The sequence below is a fragment of the Colletotrichum costaricense genome (genome assembly GCF_030867565.1).
Source record: "Colletotrichum costaricense strain IMI 309622 chromosome Unknown Scaffold_2.1, whole genome shotgun sequence".
Classification (NCBI taxonomy): Eukaryota; Fungi; Ascomycota; class Sordariomycetes; order Glomerellales; family Glomerellaceae; genus Colletotrichum; species Colletotrichum costaricense.
This window is the reverse complement of record NW_026848231.1, coordinates 3,473,277-3,493,033: the sequence shown is the minus strand read 5'-3', so window position 1 is coordinate 3,493,033 and position 19,757 is coordinate 3,473,277. Positions and strand designations below refer to the sequence as shown.

General features: G+C 51.8%; 4 protein-coding genes across 4 annotated transcripts; all 4 read right to left on the bottom strand.

Moving 5' to 3' along the window:
• Positions 1–2,857: 2,857 nt before the first annotated feature.
• Positions 2,858–4,855, bottom strand: CCOS01_02798 (uncharacterized protein; the record flags this gene model as incomplete). The annotated part of the gene is made up of 5 exons (XM_060450985.1): positions 2,858–3,597; positions 3,647–3,883; positions 3,942–4,424; positions 4,478–4,676; positions 4,730–4,855. The coding sequence occupies 5 exons, from the start codon at positions 4,853–4,855 to the stop codon at positions 2,858–2,860; spliced, it is 1,785 nt and encodes a 594-aa protein (XP_060319635.1).
• A 2,378-nt stretch (positions 4,856–7,233) lies between these two features.
• CCOS01_02797 (uncharacterized protein) lies at positions 7,234–7,572 on the bottom strand (the record flags this gene model as incomplete). The annotated part of the gene is made up of 1 exon (XM_060450984.1): positions 7,234–7,572. One exon carries the CDS (start codon positions 7,570–7,572, stop codon positions 7,234–7,236), a length of 339 nt encoding a protein of 112 aa, XP_060319634.1.
• A 1,315-nt stretch (positions 7,573–8,887) lies between these two features.
• Positions 8,888–9,138, bottom strand: CCOS01_02796 (uncharacterized protein; the record flags this gene model as incomplete). The annotated part of the gene is made up of 2 exons (XM_060450983.1): positions 8,888–9,070; positions 9,124–9,138. The coding sequence occupies 2 exons, from the start codon at positions 9,136–9,138 to the stop codon at positions 8,888–8,890; spliced, it is 198 nt and encodes a 65-aa protein (XP_060319633.1).
• A 52-nt stretch (positions 9,139–9,190) lies between these two features.
• On the bottom strand, positions 9,191–10,849 carry CCOS01_02795 (uncharacterized protein; the record flags this gene model as incomplete). The annotated part of the gene is made up of 3 exons (XM_060450982.1): positions 9,191–9,623; positions 10,101–10,310; positions 10,704–10,849. The coding sequence occupies 3 exons, from the start codon at positions 10,847–10,849 to the stop codon at positions 9,191–9,193; spliced, it is 789 nt and encodes a 262-aa protein (XP_060319632.1).
• Between the last annotated feature and the right edge of the window lie 8,908 nt (positions 10,850–19,757).

Below are 19,757 nucleotides of genomic sequence, written 5' to 3'. Positions count from 1 at the left end.
GGGGGGGCGTGGCACATTCTTCTTGGCCACGAGGTATCTGCACGAAGTACGGATGGAAATATTAGAAGAGTTCCGAAATGATTTACTCTGCAGCGGGAAGTCAAAATCCTCGGGCCGGGCCAGTAGCCTCCCATCCTCTGACTCTGCTTCTCAAATCAGAACCAGCAGAAACCTCCGGAGCTGGGATGGGGGGGGGGGGGGATGAAGAAAAAAAGAAGAAAAGAAAAGAAACGCACAAAAAGCATAATACAGGTCATCTGTCAGGAATCACAGGGGGTGGTGTGCAAAAGGGAGAAAGAGAAATCAAACAGAATTGAACGATATGGGATGGAGGGGCGTGTAGCGAGGCTTGAAGTGGTGAGCAAGAGAATACAGAAAATAAAAGCGAAGACCAAAAACCGGCCAACAACCATTGACCCTTGGAAGAAGGCTCTCAAGGTGTGGTACGCAAAGGCCGATGACTGGCCGCCCGGCGACCCCACTTCTTGACCGGTCAGCGGGGCACCGGTGACCGGGGTGCCACTTTTTCTTTTCCATCATCTCGCGAAACCTCACAGCACACCGTAAAGTTTGCGCCGGCCCTCAAAAGGCTCAAGCTCACTCCCCCCCCTTCGTTTCTCTTTCCCTACCACACCAGAAAGAAGCTTCAAATCACATTTGACACGTCGAAAAACTGGATCCAAATTACCGGGGTCAGAGGAAAAGTAGAGTACGCAGCGCTACGGTATTCCCTGTCTAGTGAATAATTCGTCAATTTGTCAAGTTGCGCCCTCGCCTTAGCGTCCGTTGTCTGTCAGATTTGCTCCGTAGCTGTCAAGAAAACTGCAAGCCCGTTGTCAATCCTCCTCCATTCCGACCCCCCAGGCCCTTTTATACCTCCTTCATTCCAACCCGTCCCGTCCCGTCCGGGACACCCCACCGTTTGACACTCCCTCCGTCACAGTGACAGCTCCTTCTCATCCCCCCCCCCCTGCCACCACGCCAATATACTAGACTGGACCCCTGGAAACAACATCTCTCTCCCACACACACAGTGTGGAAGACATCTGTAATATCCCCTATCTCAAATTGTGATCAAACGACATACGACGAGGCTAGCCACGACGTGGAAAGCTGCCGATTGGGAGCCTTCCTTGACTAGTGGTGGGCGGTGACGACCAGATTGACAGCCCCAAACCAACAAATCTCCCCTGCATCCATAGTCGTCGCTTGACAGGCACCAGGATAAGTACCTACCCAAGCTCTTGCGATCTTCGTTCTGCCTTCGCAATTTTAGGTTCTGACGGCGTACTCCGTACAAACACTTCATCTCCTGAGAAGTGAGGAAAAACATTCCAGCCCAAAATCACACTAAGACATCACGCACTAAACCCCCTTGGAATGGTTCCACGGGCCAGAGCAGAGCCTCATTGACGTTGGAAGTTCCATGAGGCTGACACAAGCCAAGACAACCCCAGCCGGCGCTAAGAGAGAACAAAGGAAACGGGAAGACGTTTATGGAGAGACGTTCAGGTACTCAACCTACCTAATCTCAACGACATCTTGTCACTCATCACTCTTGCGTGAGGAGTTAAGGGGGGGGGGGGGGAAGCTCTTGGGCAAACTGCCGTTCCATTACTGACTATCTATAGTTGGACCATAATGTCCAAGCCGGAAAGCCAAAAGAAAGGTAATCAAACTCTCGAGGTCGTTCAGACAACTCTTGCTCGTCTCCCTCTTCCCAGTCATACCTCCCCAAAAAAGAACACAACGCGTGAAAACAAACTCCCGTCATCACATCATGTAAAAATCTTACTTTCTCTCCCGCTGTTCAAGCCATTGATAGCATTTTCTTTTCTGACACCCTTTTCTCCGTCCCCCTGGCACCCGTTGCAGCCGTTTCCACGATTTTCAAGAACACTCCCCATCTCTTCTTCCAAGCGCCTCGTCTGGCATGAAATTCGAAAAAAACAAAAACAAAAAGCAAAAACAACAAACGGCCTAAGCCAGCAACATCACAAGAGTAGAGGAAGAAAAAAGTAACAAAAGAAAACCAGTCGTCCTTGTCGTAGAGGTATCCTCTCCTCCGAGTGAACCAATCCGTATATGCTGATGCTCGGGGTTAATACGAAGATGAAGTAGAAGCAAAAAGACACTGCCAAAAAATTTGGACAAAAGGAAACGTGTCTTTCTCTCATGACAGCGTGAATGCCGTGACACGAGTATCGGATAGCCGCCGGGAAGATTGTGTGAAAACCCAAGCGTCGACCTCGTTTTAAATCAGAAACAAAAACTCCAGCAAATCGACACGCTTCATCGCTCTATTAGACGCGACCTCGACCCGTCGTCGTCGTCGTCATCGTCTTCGAAATGACAAATGTTCCCGCCACCCCACCTTGCTTCATATTCTGCTTATGTGGTCTGAAGACTGCTGTCGCTGGTTGTTGCGCTCCGGTATGCTTCCGTTGTCAAGTGATTGCTTCTTGACCCGCAGATGATGATACGAAAGTAGAATTGCCGCTCCCTAGGAAAGTGAAAACAATGGCCGTGCCCATTAAAATCCTGGAAAGCACCTTTCACGCCGTCATTTGGTTTCCCGTTCTGATGTTCCGATGTACCTAGTCCTGTAGCCTTGAGGTTGTGGTTGCTGTGTTGGTCGCGCCTAATATTTTGTTGATTTGCTTCGGAAATCCCGGTGGTCGTCAAGTCGAGAGAACGTGCCCAAGTCACCCTAAGATCGTGTAGGCCGTTAAAGTGTTGCCGCAATGGGCTTTAGTCCTGAGCTGTGCTGTTACTTCCAGCCCCTCTTAATATGCGGAAGACTTCATGATGCCTCGCGCTGGCCAAACCATCTGTCCCAGGTTCACTTCGTCTCAAATCAATGCATTTGTCCTCTTGCGAGTGCTTCCGCTTTCCCGCCCGACCCAGGTAATCCGCGTGTGTCGGTAGGCAGGTAATTTGGGAACCCCTGAGAGTTCTGCACCGGCGTTTGACTGGCGCTTACAGGCCGGAAAACCTGATCAAAGCCGCTCCGCGAGATGTTGTCGTACGGTGTGGGAATGTACTGGTTTTGGTTGAGTGGCACACTAGGGTTCGCAAAGTGTCCTTGTCCGGTTCCGGGTTGCTGCGGTGTGAACGAGTAGACGGAAGCGCCACCAGGTGCTGCTGAGCTCCCTTGCCATGGCTGTGAATAGATCCCGGCATTGTTGGTAGTTGAGTACTCCGTAGGTGAAGTGTACAGGGACGTGCGACGGTGCGGATCGTGTGTCGTCGGTACAAGGTCTTGAAGTGGCATGCCAGACTGGTGGATGTTGTTGGTTTCCACAAAATGGTGCTCGGGATGCATGTTTGAGGAAAGCATCTGTGTCGAGTATTGCTGTTGGCCGCGCATCGGCATGTCGCTCATGTAAGGGCCTCCGTGCAACGGCCCTGTTGGGCTATGATCGCTGGTCGAGTTATGCAAGAGATCGTGCTGTGGTCCCGTCTTCGATGGCGATACGCTAGATGTGATTGAGGGATGTTCGTCCTCTTCCTTGACAAAGCCATTGTCTTCATTGTCCGAGGGATAATTCTCTGAAAATTTGTCCTCCGACATGACGAAAACCTGAGCATCCCCGTCTAGAACTGTTAGCAGCGAGTCTGTCGGTGTGACAAAGTTTGCGCTTACCAACTTCACCGTTCTTGTACCTCTCCTCCATCTTGGCAACCTTGAAAATCTCATCTAGATACGGCTTCTTCTTGGCATTTGTTTTGTTCTCTTTATCCGCAAAGAAAGCCGACATTGCTTCCGTCGTCGCTTCTTCGAGCTTTAAAATGCTCAAGTTCATTTTGCGGATGGCCGGGTGTTGCTTCTCAGGTGGTTCCACGATCATTCGAAGTATGTGACACAGAAGGTGGACTCGCTCTGTCCTAATCGTTAGTAGGTGCATCTAGAAAAGGTGCTTGCTAAAAGGAGATATTACCTCGCTTATAGAGATGATCAGGCTCCTTGTGTCTGACCTTCTCTTCTTTCGTAGGTCCCCATGGCTTGGGCCACCAGTCGGGGGCCTTTTCGTCTTGGCCAGTATAGGGGTGATTCGTCTGCTTCTTAGGCTCAACCACCTTGACCCAAGCCTTGGCGATGAGCTTGCAGGCTGTCTGTTGGCAGTTTTTGAATCGTTGCTCGTAGAGATTCCACAAGTCCTTCTCGTCGCCCACTTTCAATGTCTTCTTGGAGCTCGATGCAACCACAATCGCAACGTCGTCATCGTCGTTGGTAGGTCTCCGGTAGCCGCCGCCCATACCTGCTCTGTGCCTCTTGCGCGTCTTGTAGCTTCCATCCTCGTCATAGATATCGCCGCCAAGTCGACGACGATCGTGTCGATGACCATAGCTGCCACCAAATGCTTGTTGATAGCCATCACCATCAAGGCTGAATTCGGAATCATCATGAACAGGGGTGGCAACTGCGTTGTGGGGGTTAGTAACCATATAGTACGGCACAGTTTGGATAACCCACCAGGACGCACACCACTCCCGTGGTTGACGTTATTCACATGACGAACGAAGTTCTTCAAGTTGAAGAATTTGCTGTAAGCGTTGGGTTGTCTCTCCGGCGTATTCATGAACATCTGTGTAGAGCCATCATCCAACACGGCTACCATGAAGAATCTCTTGGCTGGAATGTTGCAGTGATCACGGAGGGCCTTCTCGATATCCTACTGACTGTAAGTGATCTACGCCAGACGTCGATAGCGTTGCGCCTACTCACCATCGGAGGTCTGCGAGCGTCGCGAGCTTCGTGGTATCTACCATCCTCGGGGGGTGGATGGTCAATTGGAAATCGTTCAGGGGGCCATTGCCGAGGGTAAGGCTCCCGATTGTAGTCGCGGACCATGGCCACGGCACAATTAGATCAGAGAGCAAACCGACAGGAAGAAGAGTGCGTCCACTTGTTAAGGCAGGAGAACCGAGTCGTCGTATGAGTTTTAAGAGGCTATCGTAAGCGATTTTGGTGTGTAACGCTGCCAACCAAATACAGAAGGTGATGGGACGAATACGATGTGTAACTACACAATGGTTAGACAACATTGAGGTGCTGATATCTGCATTCGAATATCCTACAATATGTGGTAGAGGGTGGGACTTCTGAGAGATGATTGTTGTGGAACAGAAGTAGGTGTGTAGGAAAGGACCACAAAAGTCAGACCTCAATGTGATCCCGGCGTGATCAAGCCTAGCACAAGGCAAGATTGTACTGTTTTGGGGGATATTCAAGCCTGATGGCCACGGGATGTTGTTGGAGGTTGGCTGTGATATGTCGAAATGACTGCGCGAGGGTAGACGGAGTAAAGAGCCAGACTCGCCCCGACGTTTGTTTAGCGGGTGGCTCAGTAGATATTCCAAAGTCCGGCCGAAGAATACCAGCCAGATTGGGATCCAGAGCAGACCAACAGAATAGGAGCGGGATGCTGCGTCGGATCGTAAGTGTTGGCTAGACAAATAGCTTCCGAGCGTGGATCTTGCTTGGTGCAGTGAAATTGCTAGACGCTGTTTCGTGGCTAAAGAGACGAAATTGACGTTCCAAGTGAAAGATACGACAAAGCAGGAGGTTTGTGATCCGTCAGGGGCGTTACGGGGTTTTGGGGGAAAAAAGGTCGGCGGAGAGAGCGGGACCGGGTGGTTCAAACAAATCTATCAGTTCGCGAGACTGGGCGCCAGGGCGGACCTCAAAGTCCTCTTTGTTTTCAAGACGGCTTGAGACATCGGGGGGAGAGCCTCTCCACTGGTTCGCGGTTTTGTCTTAGAGCGCAACTCTCCACGCAATGTCTCGGGGAGGGAAGGGTGATGTGTAGAATGGACTGTAGACCAAGAAAAAGGTGATGCTGGGGAGTAGGAAGGGGGGAGAGAGCAAAGCAGCCAACAAGAACGCGTTTGCGATGCTTCCAAGGCCGACACGAGGAAAATGGATACGGCTGTCTTCGGAAGAGAATCAGAGGAGAAGGAAAGAGCCAATGACCACGAACTGGAGCAGTGGAGGGTGAAGGCCCTAGATGAGTTCGAGGCTCGCGGGCTGAGGTGGATCTTGGAGGAAGGATGGACCTGCAAGGCGGAGGCGAGTCGAGCTTGTCGACGGGTCCCGTACCTCTCGTAATGATCTGAGTTAGGGCTTTTTAGTGTATCTCGATTGTTGCCGTGGTATGTGACAGCCAGCTGAGGAGTGCGGGCGAGAAGCAGTGTCCCGCAAGCGAGGGGGGGTTTGAGCAGAGAGGCCGCGCAGACAACTTGAGGTCGAGGGGCAGCGAGACCGGCATCCGCAGTTGTGGAAACATGAACGAGCAGAAAAGTAGGAAGTCAGACCAGGAGGTACCCTGGTCTAGTCAGCGTGAGCTTCTACCCTCCTTCAGCTCTTGGCTGGACTGCAAGTTGAAAGAACCAGGGACTGGTGAGCCGCAGTAATATGGAGAGGACGTGTCCGTCTGAGTGCCATATGAAAAGGCAAAGAAAAACGGATGAGCACACACGCCTGAAGCAGAACAGCAAGTCTTTCCGGCGCGGGACTGACGACAGTGGAGTAAAGAAGGGGGGCGGGATAGAATAAAAAGGCTTTCTCAGGTAAGCCTTTAGATGTGGACGTGGTGGAATGTGGTCAGGGTATCCGTACGGATACTTGTGAAGCTGTGCAAGGGGAGAGAGTAGGACTAGGTTGAACCTCCACTTTCTTCCCTCCCTGGTCCGCAGCCTGATAAGGTGTGGCAGGTGCCAGCCAGGAGGGAGAGTGTGCTCGAGAGTCAAGAGTTCCCGTACGGATACACCACCATCCCATCCAATGCCGCAGCTCGACATCCCAACAGGTGGTCTGCAGGAGACCACAGTTCACACCCACCCCTCCCGAGGCAACCCCCCCAGCTCATCCATGGTGTTTGCACTACTGTGAGCAGACCAAGTAGAGCATGTACTATACCAGACATGGGCGGTACGCATCTTCGTGCATACAAGGCCTGTACCAGACCAAACACAGCCAGATGTGGTCGAACGGAGACCCTAGTCGTAGTCCTCCCGGCCAGAAACCCACCATGTGCTGTCACTGAATGCGAGGGTTGCGGAGGGCGATCCTCGTAGCCCTGGTCATCCTCCCCAGGCACCCCCGCTGCCAACCGTCTGCAGACTGAGCAAAACTGCTGCAATGGCCCGCAAGTTGAAGGCTCTGATCGGCCAGAGCCCGGAGTATCTGGATTTGCAGATGTCTCTTCATTTCTCTGGTTTCCACTCACCTCAAATAAGTCGACGAGGTTGGCCTCTCAAGGTCTGAGTTTGCAACAGATGAGGGCATATTGGCCACGGGGACCACAAGGCGATGGACAGATTCCATCCTGTGGCAACGTTTAGCAACTCGAACACCTGTTTGGTGCGAGATTCGCGAGCCGGTGCCAAATTCGTCGAAGCGTTTACCGCTCTGTCCATTCTCAGTTGAACTGAGTAGCCGGCTGTTGCGAGAGGTAAGGCCAGACAAAAAATCATAATTTGTGTGAGTGCATGAAGGTGTGGGAGACAGCCCATGTCGAAGAGCAGGGGTCGAAGTGAGACAGCGGTGGGCCGGGCTGAACGGCGCATCGGTCGGCAAAAGCCTTGCCAGTTATACGGGTCTCCATTGATTACATGGCATTGGCTGCATCTCTGGATGGCCATTGCATCATTCGAGCCCGCGCTGTTCGTCTCAGGGCTTTCTTTTCCTCTCGTGATGTTGTTGCACGCTAAATAAGCCTTGAAAGACTTCCTGGAGCACCCTAATTACTTTTGAAAAGCTTCATTAAGTATTAGAATTATCAGGTAACTGATGGCATGGAGACTGCAACCCAAGCAGGGAATAATGAATGTCCATTCAGGCTTTTCGGTTCGGAAAGCTAGGACTGCTAGTAAAAGATATCGAACGGTGGGTCGTTGTTGAATGAGGGAGAGAGTGAAAACCATTGGTACAAGTCGTGTTGGACTCAAGACCGAAGATGCTACACGCGTCGAGATATAACAATGACATGCTGCCACATCGCCTGTTTCGAGTAATCAGGGCTCTCGACTATTGTACGGCTGGCGTGCTGTCTAACTCTAGCGAGACGACAAAAAGCAACTAGAGTGACTCGCGGGTTGTTGTGAGTAGCCTTCGGGAAGCTTCATTCTGGAGATCTGTGAGTTAGGAGGACTGTGCCATTCAAGATCGCCGCTTGGTCACGGATCGAGGTGCCTACATGACAATAACTGTCCAGTCTATTCAACATAAGTTTTGACCAAGCGCTCTCTTAGCTCAAAGCTCTCTCCAAAGATCAATGGCAGGGATTCGGCCGTTCCCTACCAGTAGTAGCCATCATCGTCGTTTTGGCATTCCGAAGTCTCGCAGGAACGGAAATGACCCCCAAATAGCCATGTTGAGTTCGCCGCTAAGCTCGCTATGCCAGCGCGGGTGCGTTTTGTGTGGCTTTCAAAAGTAAGTAGTGTTTGTAGCATCCATTTCTAGCGCTTAGGTTCGCCCTTGCTTCCAGACGGGGTTGAGCGGGGGCCTTAGGAGGCAGAGGCCGGTGTATGACTCCGTTGCGTTGACTTGAAGGCGCTTCACGAAAATTTTGACAGTTCAGGGCCACCTGCGGGAAGCGGTACGGCGCGGAAGTTAGTACGTTGGCATGGCAAGCAAACAAATTTTGATGGGGATTCGGTGCCCCATCGGAACATGCGGGGAATGCTTCTTATTCGTCGCTAACCGTGGTAGAATGGCAAGGTGCATGTCCATTCAGACGGTTTGTTTGCTCTTGCCAGGAGAAGGCCGCGGGCAGGGAGAATGGAAGAGGGTCGAGCATGGCTGGTTGCTGGATTGCCAGCAAGAAGGCCCCTCCGCTGGCCGTGCTCAATGGGACGTCGTCAGACGGGTGGTTAGGGCATGCTATAAGGCCGGGGCCGCAAGATGGGATGAAGCCTGCATAGGGAGCGGATCAGAACCAAGCATGGCGCGGTCGGGGATGGGTTCCGAACGGGGGGTGACCTGTTTGGCGTCCTGCCCTGGCGTCTTGTCGCATGCCAGAGGCGTCTGATCCTTGACTGGAGGTGTTTGTAGTTTGTACGTCCGCTTGTGAGATTGTCAGCTCCATCCGGTAGGCATTCAGGCATGCGGAGTAATACTGTATGGATGGCCATGATGGCCAAGATTGACAACTTAGCGTTGCAGTACAGTTGCGACCGTACGCAGCTAACGGCGAAGAACTGCGAAGCTATCGCCGTTGTTCGTCCAGCGCGGCTGAAGAGATGTCGACGTCAGCGAGGCAACAGACAAGGCAACGAGGACAAAGGACGGTTGGAAGGGAACGCGGTTATCGTTCAACGGCTCCATTCCAGGGTTCAAGAGGTAGGTATCGGTATGTGCTGGAGGCGGCGCAGGAATGCAGTAAACGTTGAAGCCAAGAAACGCATGTTTGCTCCCTCTACGAAGAGGTACAGGGAAAGTGGTTGGTAGGTGGGTGATTAGCAGCGGGCCTGGGCCGGGCTTCCAGAGTGCGCGGAGCAGTGCGTGGGACAAGGGAACGTGGGCAGCGGAAAGTCGGGGTGCAATGTTCCCGCACAGTACCCGTAGGCGATGGCAGGTTGAGCCGGCGATGGACTGTAGGTACGGAGTACGGAGTAGACTATATTCGTAGGCCGTAGTTTGGAGCCAGAGGCGTCGGTGGGCAAGCTTCGATTGATGCTGAATGGACGGGTGACCGAAGGGGAGGGAGTGTGAGTCGAGAAAAGAAAACTGCTGGAGACCGATCACGAAGTTCGGGTAAAATGGCGGGGATGAGGATTGGACGGAATTAGACTGGACTGGATTGGACTAGATGGATTGCATTGCATTTTGGGGGGGAAGCGGCAACGGAGTGGTGATTGACAGAACCGTCAGCCAACCCAGACGGGAACGTCTACCTAGGTAGTCAAACTTCCATGCCAGGTGAACCGAGAGGTACGTACCGCTGGAGCACGTTCCGGGTGGGAACAGGGTGCGGCCGCCCATCTATGTATGTACCTAGGTAAACACTCCACTTATTGGTAAGGACAGGCGCGCCGCACGGAGCTTCGGAGCCAAATACAAAGTCCAAAGTATCTCGGAATGCACCACAACTCACCCATGGACCAGTACACCACTACTGCCCGCTCTTGCACCGTCGTACTGTACCAAGCCGCGAGGTAGGGTAGCGTCCGTACGAACCTTGTCACCTTGCCGGGATAAGCTATCCGCACCTCCCTCCTTCTCTCTCTCACGCTCTGTACGCGATTCCCTTCCGTCAGTAGCAGGCATGGGCGCACTGAGCGTTATGTCAGGCCCAGGGGACAGTCTGGCATGCCGCATGCCGTACGCCCCCAGGCCGAACCAGGATTAGAACTGCAAACCAAGACCAGGACCAAGACCAACGGCTTTCCAACTTCAAGATGGTTCCTCCTCTCTGTGTGATTACCTATCGTTCTGGCATGCGGACGGGAGTGTGGGGGACTCGCACGGCAGACAAACGACGTTAAGTCCGGATTTTGTTGCCTACCTGCACCGTCTATCTGAGGCGTCGGGGATAACTTCGGGTCTTGGTAGGGTGCCTTAACCAATTAGCAGATTCGGACGATACATGCTGCATGCACAGATACAGATTCGTGTAATCGACAATGCAGTGTGTTTAAGCTTCTCCCCTGAGATCAGCGTCATTCCTCCCTTGGTTCATGTTTGGGCGAGCCATTACCCTTGGTGATAGGCTTGAGTATCCGTGCTCGCTTCCTCAGAGGTTCGAGGGACTTTTGCCAACGCCAACAATAAGCATGAACCGTGGTACCTGCTTGACGCGGGTGCGGACTTAGACCCTTTGCTTTCCTCATTCTTTTCGTCCATTCCCGAAAGACTGCTCGGTACTGAAGTATGTACCTATGGTCCGCTAGTTCTTGCTTGCTGCATTGGTGAAAACACTGGTAAATTAATGTTCCCTCCCGCCGGCCTGTGGAAGTTTTCGGACGGGGTCCTCGGCATCGGTACGGGCTTGAAGTAGACTATGTGCTAGGAACGGCCCGATCGTCACGCCGGTGGCACCGACCATCGACCGTCTCTAACCTACCTACTGTTACGGCGAGGTTTATCTTTTATACCCTAGGTCCGTCCAATGTCGACTGCGCCTTTTGACAACCTGGCGGACTCGGACGGACTCGGACGGCGAGAAACAGGAGTTGGGAAAGAAAGAAAGAAAAAAAAAACTCTGCCCTGCTTTCTTTCGGCCCCGTTTTGAGGGCTATGGGGGGAACGCATGGTCTGATATTTTGTCATGCCTGTTGCCGAGAGTTCGGCTCCCTCACTGCCTGCATCGACGACCACATTGATTAGGATGAGTCCTGCGTGACCACCTCGGCCTCGCACAGTATAGCAAATGGGTCAGATATGTTAGCTAGCCGGTTAGAAACCTCATGACCACATGATGGAAGAAAACTTCACGAACATGAACATCCTTTGTTATACATGCTGATCATCCTCGTCTGCCTACAGTTGTGGCATGCTTGCTAGGCACAGATACACGAGACTGGGTATGGTTGGCAAATTGCTAGAAGCTGGTTTTATGACCAAGTCTGGTGCTCTATGTACACAACTTTGCCGACCGGGAATACGTTGGAAGGGCCCACGATATTTCCAGGGTCCAATTTTCGGCCCAAAATTCAGACTCCCGCCCCGGCCAGGTCCTTGCACAATTCTAGGCTAAGATAGATCGTGTCTCTTTTTCCTCGGACGGTACTCCGTAGACCCTAAGCATGACCAACCCCGAGGTCAGAAATGGAGGGGAAGAAAGTGTTCCATGCCGCCTTCAATGTCCTGATTCTCTTTTCCTAGATTTTCTTGCCCCGAATCTCCTTGCCCCAAATGTCAGAAAACTTGCCTTACTAGGTAAGGTAGCTGGTTCCAGCTCAGAGGCAAACCCAGACTGGAAGGCACCAAGATGCACTTGTCTTTTCCCGCTTACTGAAGGTCGCAAACTTGGTTAGACTACTGCAGGGAGGAAGGTGCCCTGCCACCAGCGTGCTTTCTCTTCCACACTTCTCGCCCTTTCCAGGTCCCGACTATCACCAACGACAGTCGCCCCCTCTTTGCTCTACAAGTTCCAAACCCAAGCCATGGACAAGACAGCGTCTCATTGGCCGCCGAGGTCTCACCTTTCTTTCCAGACAGGATCCGCCTCTTTCCAACTTCATGATTCCGTCAGTACCACCGATGTTTCCTACCTACATCATCACATCGCGCGGCCTCTCATCATCCTCGTCTGTCTAGCCCACGCTACTCCTTTCTCACCCCGTCGAGATCCATCACCGGGTCCATGACGAACTTCTCTGCAACACCATCATTTCAATCCCTCGTCTGCGGCATGTCTCACGCCCTAGCGCCTCACTCATCTAGGTACGCATCTTCTTGAGTAGGACCTCCAGCACAGCAAAGTTGGGACGCTCTGTATCCGTAACCGCCCGTCTTGTTCGCCTGAAGCCACATACACTTCCGGCTCAGGCACTGCGGATGCATTGAATACCTAGCTGTGCTCTTCAAGAAAGAGGTGATGACGCCGTCCATTCTTGGATACATGTGCATCTAGTCAAGTCCTGTTACACAGCAGGCTGTCCACGCTCCTGTGCAGAACCAACTCCTTCCTGAAAATGGCGCTGGAAAAGCATTGCTTACGGGTTTGAGGTGGTCAGCCGGGGGCCGATCCAACCATTTGACGCGCCCACATTGACCCATCAATGGTTCGTTCTGCTTGAACACTGCAGCAGTACTCACACCCATCGCCCGCCGACTCACCTGGAACCTACCGCCCTACATTGGAGGGCTCGCTCGGCCTAGTTTGTCACATATTGCACTGGCTCGTCTCGAGCGATAGTGTTAAAGCAAGATATCGTCACATCCTATCGATCCAAAACTGCCGGCCTGGACAAACCCACGACTCCACCACGCTAGAGAAGGTCTTGCAGTGCTGCAGCTGCTGCAGCTATGCATGCTCATGCTCCGAGACCACCACCTTCTTTGCGGCCGCTGCCCAGATACTCGTACAGTTGCCAGCCAACCATCAATCCCATGGCCACAATGGTCAAAGGCATGTCTGAGGCAATGTGGTTAGTGGGAAAACTCGACGTCTCGGCGTAAAACACGAAACCCCGCTGCTATAGCCCATCACCACAAGAAAAAGCAATAAAGCCAAAGACCACCTGTTGTCTTGCTTGCTTTTTCCTCTGAGACGGCAATTACTCCGCCGAAGAGCGCGCAACGATCGGGTCGTTTGTTTTTCCCGATTCAATGACCTCTACATTTTGAGCCAAGCAGCCGCTTAGGGCCGGTCGTAGGCTGCATGAGCTCAACGCTAAATCAATCTTTTGGTAAAAGACTAGTCGTGCTGCTGACGCCCCGATTTCTGGATGACAACCCCCATTACAGACAAGCGGCGATGCGTTGATCAAGACCCGCACCAAAAGGATGTGTCTCGATCGTATCCGGTTTCGGTATCCTCCAGGCGACGAGACACACCTAACATGATATTGCCCAGACGCCGCAAGTGTCTGTTCCAGTCGATGGGAAACGTTGGTTATTGCTACGTTGATTGTTGCTAACGCCCCGTCACCGCTAGAGGCCACGCAGGATTGCCGGGTGCTTACCAGCACTTCACAATGACGAGATAGTGTGAGTGAACGCCTCGTGGAGCAGGTATGCACGTTTCGACCTCTCTGGTCACCTTCCGCTATTCCGTCTGCACGAAGCGGCCGGCGTGAAGAAAAAAGACTATACCACTCCCTTGGGACGGTCGATAGGTCGGTAAAGGCCTGCCTGCCAGCTAGGTCTGGCAGGGAGTACCACACCAAGAGGGGTTACATCAACTATTTGCTAGCTTCATCCTCGGCTTCCCACCATGCGCCCCAGATGGAGTCTCTTGGCATCCTTTACCCGACTGCCTTCTAAATGCTTCGCGACAAACTAAATAATCTCGGAATTGTCGCGACAACATTCGGTGAAAATCGTTGCAGACACATGCTGACTATAAGTCGGTCTTCCAGAGAACTTCAGGCACATCCTGACTCGACACTTCTCAGGTTGGAAATTCGACGGCGACCACGGCGGGCCCATGGACCAGGCGGACCTCGGAGACAAGGACGATACTTTGGAGCCAGGCGCAAGCAAACCTATCTACATACTCAGTAGATTACACAAGGAACGACGAAGCGGGGTTGGTCCGCACGCCTCAGCCAACTGAATCTCTAACAGACTGGCTGTTAGGATATCATCGCTCCAAACTCCTACAGCATCCCCAATCTTTACGCCCCTTTGAAGCTAGGCATGGGGTCTCGGCCTTGAATCGAAGCTGTGATTCGTAAAATCTTTGACAATTCCCCTGGCTTCCGTGCAGTGATTCGTCCTCATTACAGGGATCACGGGCGTCCAATTCCGTCCCCACAACCACCACCGCCGCCAACAGTCACATCACCAAGCCACGCACTCATCCAGCTGCTGAGCGGATCAGGGGATGGCCCTGGAGAGTCCCTGGAAGGCCGTTGGCATTCGCACATTTCACACTGGAAGTCCCCGGCTGGCCTCTCCACTTATAACCGTACCTTACCTACCATTACGGATACAGCCCGGTTCTGACAGCTCACTTCACTTCACAATTGGAGCCATCTCCACCCCCATTCCCTCTTTTTCGTCACCTTACTCAGGGCCTCACGGACGACCTGAATGAATGGGCATGGTGGTCGCATCCGATACGTCAACCAATTCTTGCCTGCCGGTCCCCAGCTGTCTACGTTTCTTCCGTAATTCCCCAGCAACAGATTGCGGCGGCAAGGTGTTGCTTTGATTTCAAAGTTTAGCTCAATGTCTGTGTTGCCGGGTTCGCTGCCGGACGCTTTGCTTGATCCGGGAGCTGTGCGCCAGCAAATTCTACGTCAACCTCACTTTCCCAGATTGACTTGACGCTTCTGTATTAGCTCTTTTTTCTGTCGTTTTCTACGTTCAACTCTATTTCGACATCGACGATGTCGCCAGTCTTCTCAATCGCCAGCCAGGTCGGAACTCTTAGGTTTACGGGCACAGCACCATTTCCAGGCATGTGATTGACAGGTGTTTGCTTGCTGCGCCGTTATTTGCTACGCCGCAACCGTTGATGTTATGTTATCTCTTGGTCATTTACCAACAAAGTGGTAACGAGGACCGCAGACCAACTGCATTGCCCTCCGTTGATATGTACGCTACATAAGACACCCCCTCTGAACCGACAGGGAAGCCTGTCAATAGCTCACAGACCAAGAGAAAGGGGACAAGAGCCAAGATCATCACCGAATCCCAGGCCCATCTTTGTTCTAATCTACTTTTGTCGTCACTCTCCGGACCAGGCTGTCTCGGAGCCTGGCGGATAGATCATTCAGGAGCTTATGGACTGGGGTGGGGGCTGTGAGGGCATACCAAGCTTGCTTTACGAGTTCTCGGCCTAATTTGATGCGATCTCCGATGTCAACGGAGTTCGTTTCCTTTCAAAGCCGCATCCGCCATGGTCGTCTGGAACTTCGCGTCCGAGGGCAATGAGATGCTCGTGGGAGAGGGAGTTGTCGTGTGAGGCCTTATAAGGCGTGTTCATCCCAATGATTTCTCTCTTGGGCGCGTTGAGGACAATAGTCATAGGCTGTAGTTTAGTAAATATTACGAGGCTCACAGGGGCTCTTTATCGTCACACAAGACTCCAGCCAAATTGAGGCGAACTGGGCCAGTCATCTTCATGGTTATGATGGCATCATGACCGCCTATTCTATACCAACATGCCTTCCAATGGGCGAACATAGAAGGAGGCTGCCTTCACGAAGCTCATAGGATTGAACCGAATTCAGGGGTGATTTCGATCATCTAAATGATAACGACTGTTCATCATCGGGTGAGCAACTATCTTGTCAGATTCCTGCGACGAGCCACTGCTATCGAATTCCGCTCTTGTTGCAGTGTCACCGATTATGTCTCTCCCAATTGCCATTTTACGCCACGGCTAGGTTGTCACAATATCAAGATATTCCATATATGCGGTTCAAGTCCCACGAGAAAACCCCTTGCTGAGACTGGTTTACTTACAAGACCTGCACGATGTTTTTCCGAGGATGATATCAAGTAATCAAGGGCAAAGAATCACAATGATACGGTAACGCAATGGTGCAATGCTTGGTCTATTGTCCTCCTACTCTTTTTCTCACCCAGCGCTATGTAAACAGCAGTCGAATCGCATCCGCGTACTCGTCTGGCGTTACACGGCATCGGCGGTGACACAACAGCTTAAGCGGCTACCATACTTTCCTCTTCGTAGGTAGCTCACCCCTTACCCCTTCGCTCGATTGTGGGAAAGGAAAACGCAACAGTAACACAGCTTCGGCCGTTGGGTGCTCGACTACAAAGTACACACCCACACCAGCACTCCTAGGTGGTATTGGGAGGTGAAGAAGAAGAAGAAGCTCACCACCGACCAGGCCCCTACGTTTAGGCTCTCCTGCGAAAGAGGTGGATGATTCGTTGTTTCCCACCTGGCTTGACCACATACCTCCCACACCGTCCCTCCCACACCATTCACACCCCCGGCCCTTAAACATTGTATTAAGGTCCGGCGCTCGAGGAGAAAGGATTGTTGCCTGAGCGCTGGCGTCCAGGTTCATTTTCCATTGGGCAGCTGTTTTGAATCACGAAACGTATCTTTGTATTTGTGTTTATCATGACACGGATTTCTTCTCTCCCGTGCTCTGCGACCTTTGTGGTACGTTTCGAGGCATCAACAAGTCTTTGCAGCGACTAGGGGGTTTCCCGCCCACGGGCCTTTTTGCTGCAGACTTTGCTGGGGCTTTCCCACGTGCGGTGGTGAGAATGCAATATATAGGTAGGGTATATTTCCAATAAGGGGAACAGACACTATTTTCGTGGACGATGCAAGCCAAGCTGAGGGATGATAACCAAAATGGGGTGGGCAGGTTTGCTGATCTCCTTGGACATAGCCTAATCAAGTAGGGTGCGTAATTTGTATTTGGTCAGACTGTAATCATCAAGCATATCTGGCGAAAGAGGGGGCAACGGGGGGAGGGATGTGTCTGACGACTCGATCTAATACGGACGAAATGCAGTGCATTAACACGCCATTGCTCTATGAAGCCCGCTTGGAATGGTGTTCTTTTTCTTTGCGCTCGCTTTCGGGGGAGAGTATCCTCTTGATGCATACACTTTACATGATCGTCAGGACTTATCTTCTATGGATTGATGAATGTCTGATGGTTCTCTGTGTGCGACCCGAGCCAGCCTACTGCTGGTGGTGGTCGAGAGGAGGGCGCACGCGCGTATGATATGAGCCTCAGATCCGGGATCGAGAGAAGGAAACACACATCGTGACGGGCCCCCGGGAGTTAAGTCATGACGGGCACATTAAGAACTTGATCTAGTCCAACGCGCAGGGAGCTGAGAGGGTGCGTACATTGACAATGACTGCTCCAATGAAAAGTGTCGACGCTTGAAAACCCTGACAATCATTCTCAGCTGCTAGCCGCACATGAGATAGTCGCGTATGTTTCTCTTGCCAGTCCTTCGAGGAGCATGGGGAAAACCACGATCAATTGAAGCTTACCTATGTTGCAACGGATACATACTTATCATATGAAGGCCACGGCACTCGCCTGTGTTGTGTCTCAAGCAGCAAAAGAGAGCTCGACTTCATGTACCCCCTCCACCAGGCCAGACCCCGGTGCGTCAATTTCATGGATTGATTTGTTCGAAGAAGGGTTCTCCAAAAGATAGATCGCAGTAGTACTCTTGGTCTGTGAGTAGGAACAAACGCCACCAGCTGGCGATGCTTTGGCGCGGCTGCTTACTTATTCCCTTATGCTTAAACGATCATCATTCTCTTTGCGATTGGAGAAGGCTTGCCGTCTCATATCATGATCGGAAGAAGATGATAGCTCTCGCTCTATCCCGATATATGCCCCGGTAAAGTCCCTTAGTTTCTCGCTTAGACTCTCCGTATTGGTGTAAGTTATGGTAACCATCACAGTCCAATGTTCCTATCTCGAAGACAGGTCCCTTTTACGCAACGAATCGAGGCAGTGACAGCTGTGAACAAATCTTTGGTATTGTGGTACATTCCATCCAAGGAGTTCTTGTTTTTGATAGATGACATTTTCAATATGGTTTTTAGGCAAGCAAGTCGACCGGGGCGGTTTCTAGACCGAATCATGTTTCCGATGCTCCCGCATGCGGTATCGAGTCTTTTCAGAGATGTCCTCTCACTCCACGAGAGCAGGGAACCAACGAAATTCCGTCTTTGATCAACCGTATGACCACAATCGATGAACACGGTAACCTGAAGTCAGACAATGGCCAAGGATCGCCTGGTCATCAATAACGCGATGGATCTTCTCTCATACAGAGTCACTATTCTCCACCAACTCAATTCCGTAGAAAGACTCGTCCATTCCTTCGGTATGACAACCCCCACCGATGCTCTCAAAGACCTTTCATGCCGGAATCAGGTGGCTCTATCGTCGGGGTCTGGAGCTGCATCGGGATCTGAACATGCAAGGCAGCGAGGCGCTTGGCCGCAGTCTATCAGAAGAAAAGAGGATGAGGAACAGCATTTGTTCGGGCGCCGGCAGATGATGGCATGTCGTTTGTGTTCCGAGTCACAACGCGTGTGTGCCGTCGATGACGGGTAAATAACCCGGCGGCGTAGTAAGGTGGAAGAGCGTGTATGTCTTATTTGTTAATTTGGACTCGGGGTTGTAGTCGGGAAGACGATAGGTAGTAACGGGGTTGCTCTGGGTCGAGCTTTTAGAATGCCGATGATGGACTTTGGAGATACCGACTGACCTCAACGTCCAGTTCTCTTCTCCTCGACAATTTGATGGCCGTCACTCCAAAAAAAAAGGGGGGGGGTGGGGGGAACGGACGAGGTCATGGCAGCTCGATGCCCTTTGTTCTGTCTTTCAAGCTTAGTTGTACATTCGGACATGCCTCTCTATGCCATCAATCTATACCAAGAATCCTACATAGTGGCTTGATGAACGACGTAGGACAAGCTATTTGAAGGTCAGGGCCACATTCAAGCTTTGAGTGAGCAGACGCCATATTGGCTTCACAAGTTGTTGACGAGCTCTAAGATGGGGAAAGTAGTACTAGATCATGACGAGATGAAGGAAGTATCCCAGTACAACAAAGACCTCTATGGGTCCTATCATGGTTTAGGCGACAATTCACCGGCTATTTGAAATGCAGCTGTATAACTTGAAGTTGTTGGAAACACGAATCAAGGTCCAAAGGTGGTGAAAAGGGCGCGGGGGATGTGAGAAACTTTGCGAAAGATTTGAACAACAGAGATCGAATTCTGCGATGCTCAGATATCACTATCTTAGGTAGAAAGACCCATGGGGCCTCGAGTCTAATGAGCTCACTATTTATTCAAGAATGAAACTGGTGATACCGTCTTCCTGTTGAGGGCATTCATTATAGTGCCAATGTTCGCCGGGTTCGACAAGGATAATCGTAGCTTTCATTCCCACGTGAAATCACTTACAACATTACCAAACCAACAAATCTCGACCAGCCAGTACAACTTTAGGTTATATAATTGGATGTCTCTTCTACGAGGCACTGCTCAGACAGGTGTTCTTCGCTCTATAGTCGTGAAAACTTTCATTGGTATGCAGCGTATCCTGCATCGTGACAAAGCGACCGTGGAAGAGCCATACTGCCCCGGAGCGTTCAACACGGCCTCTCG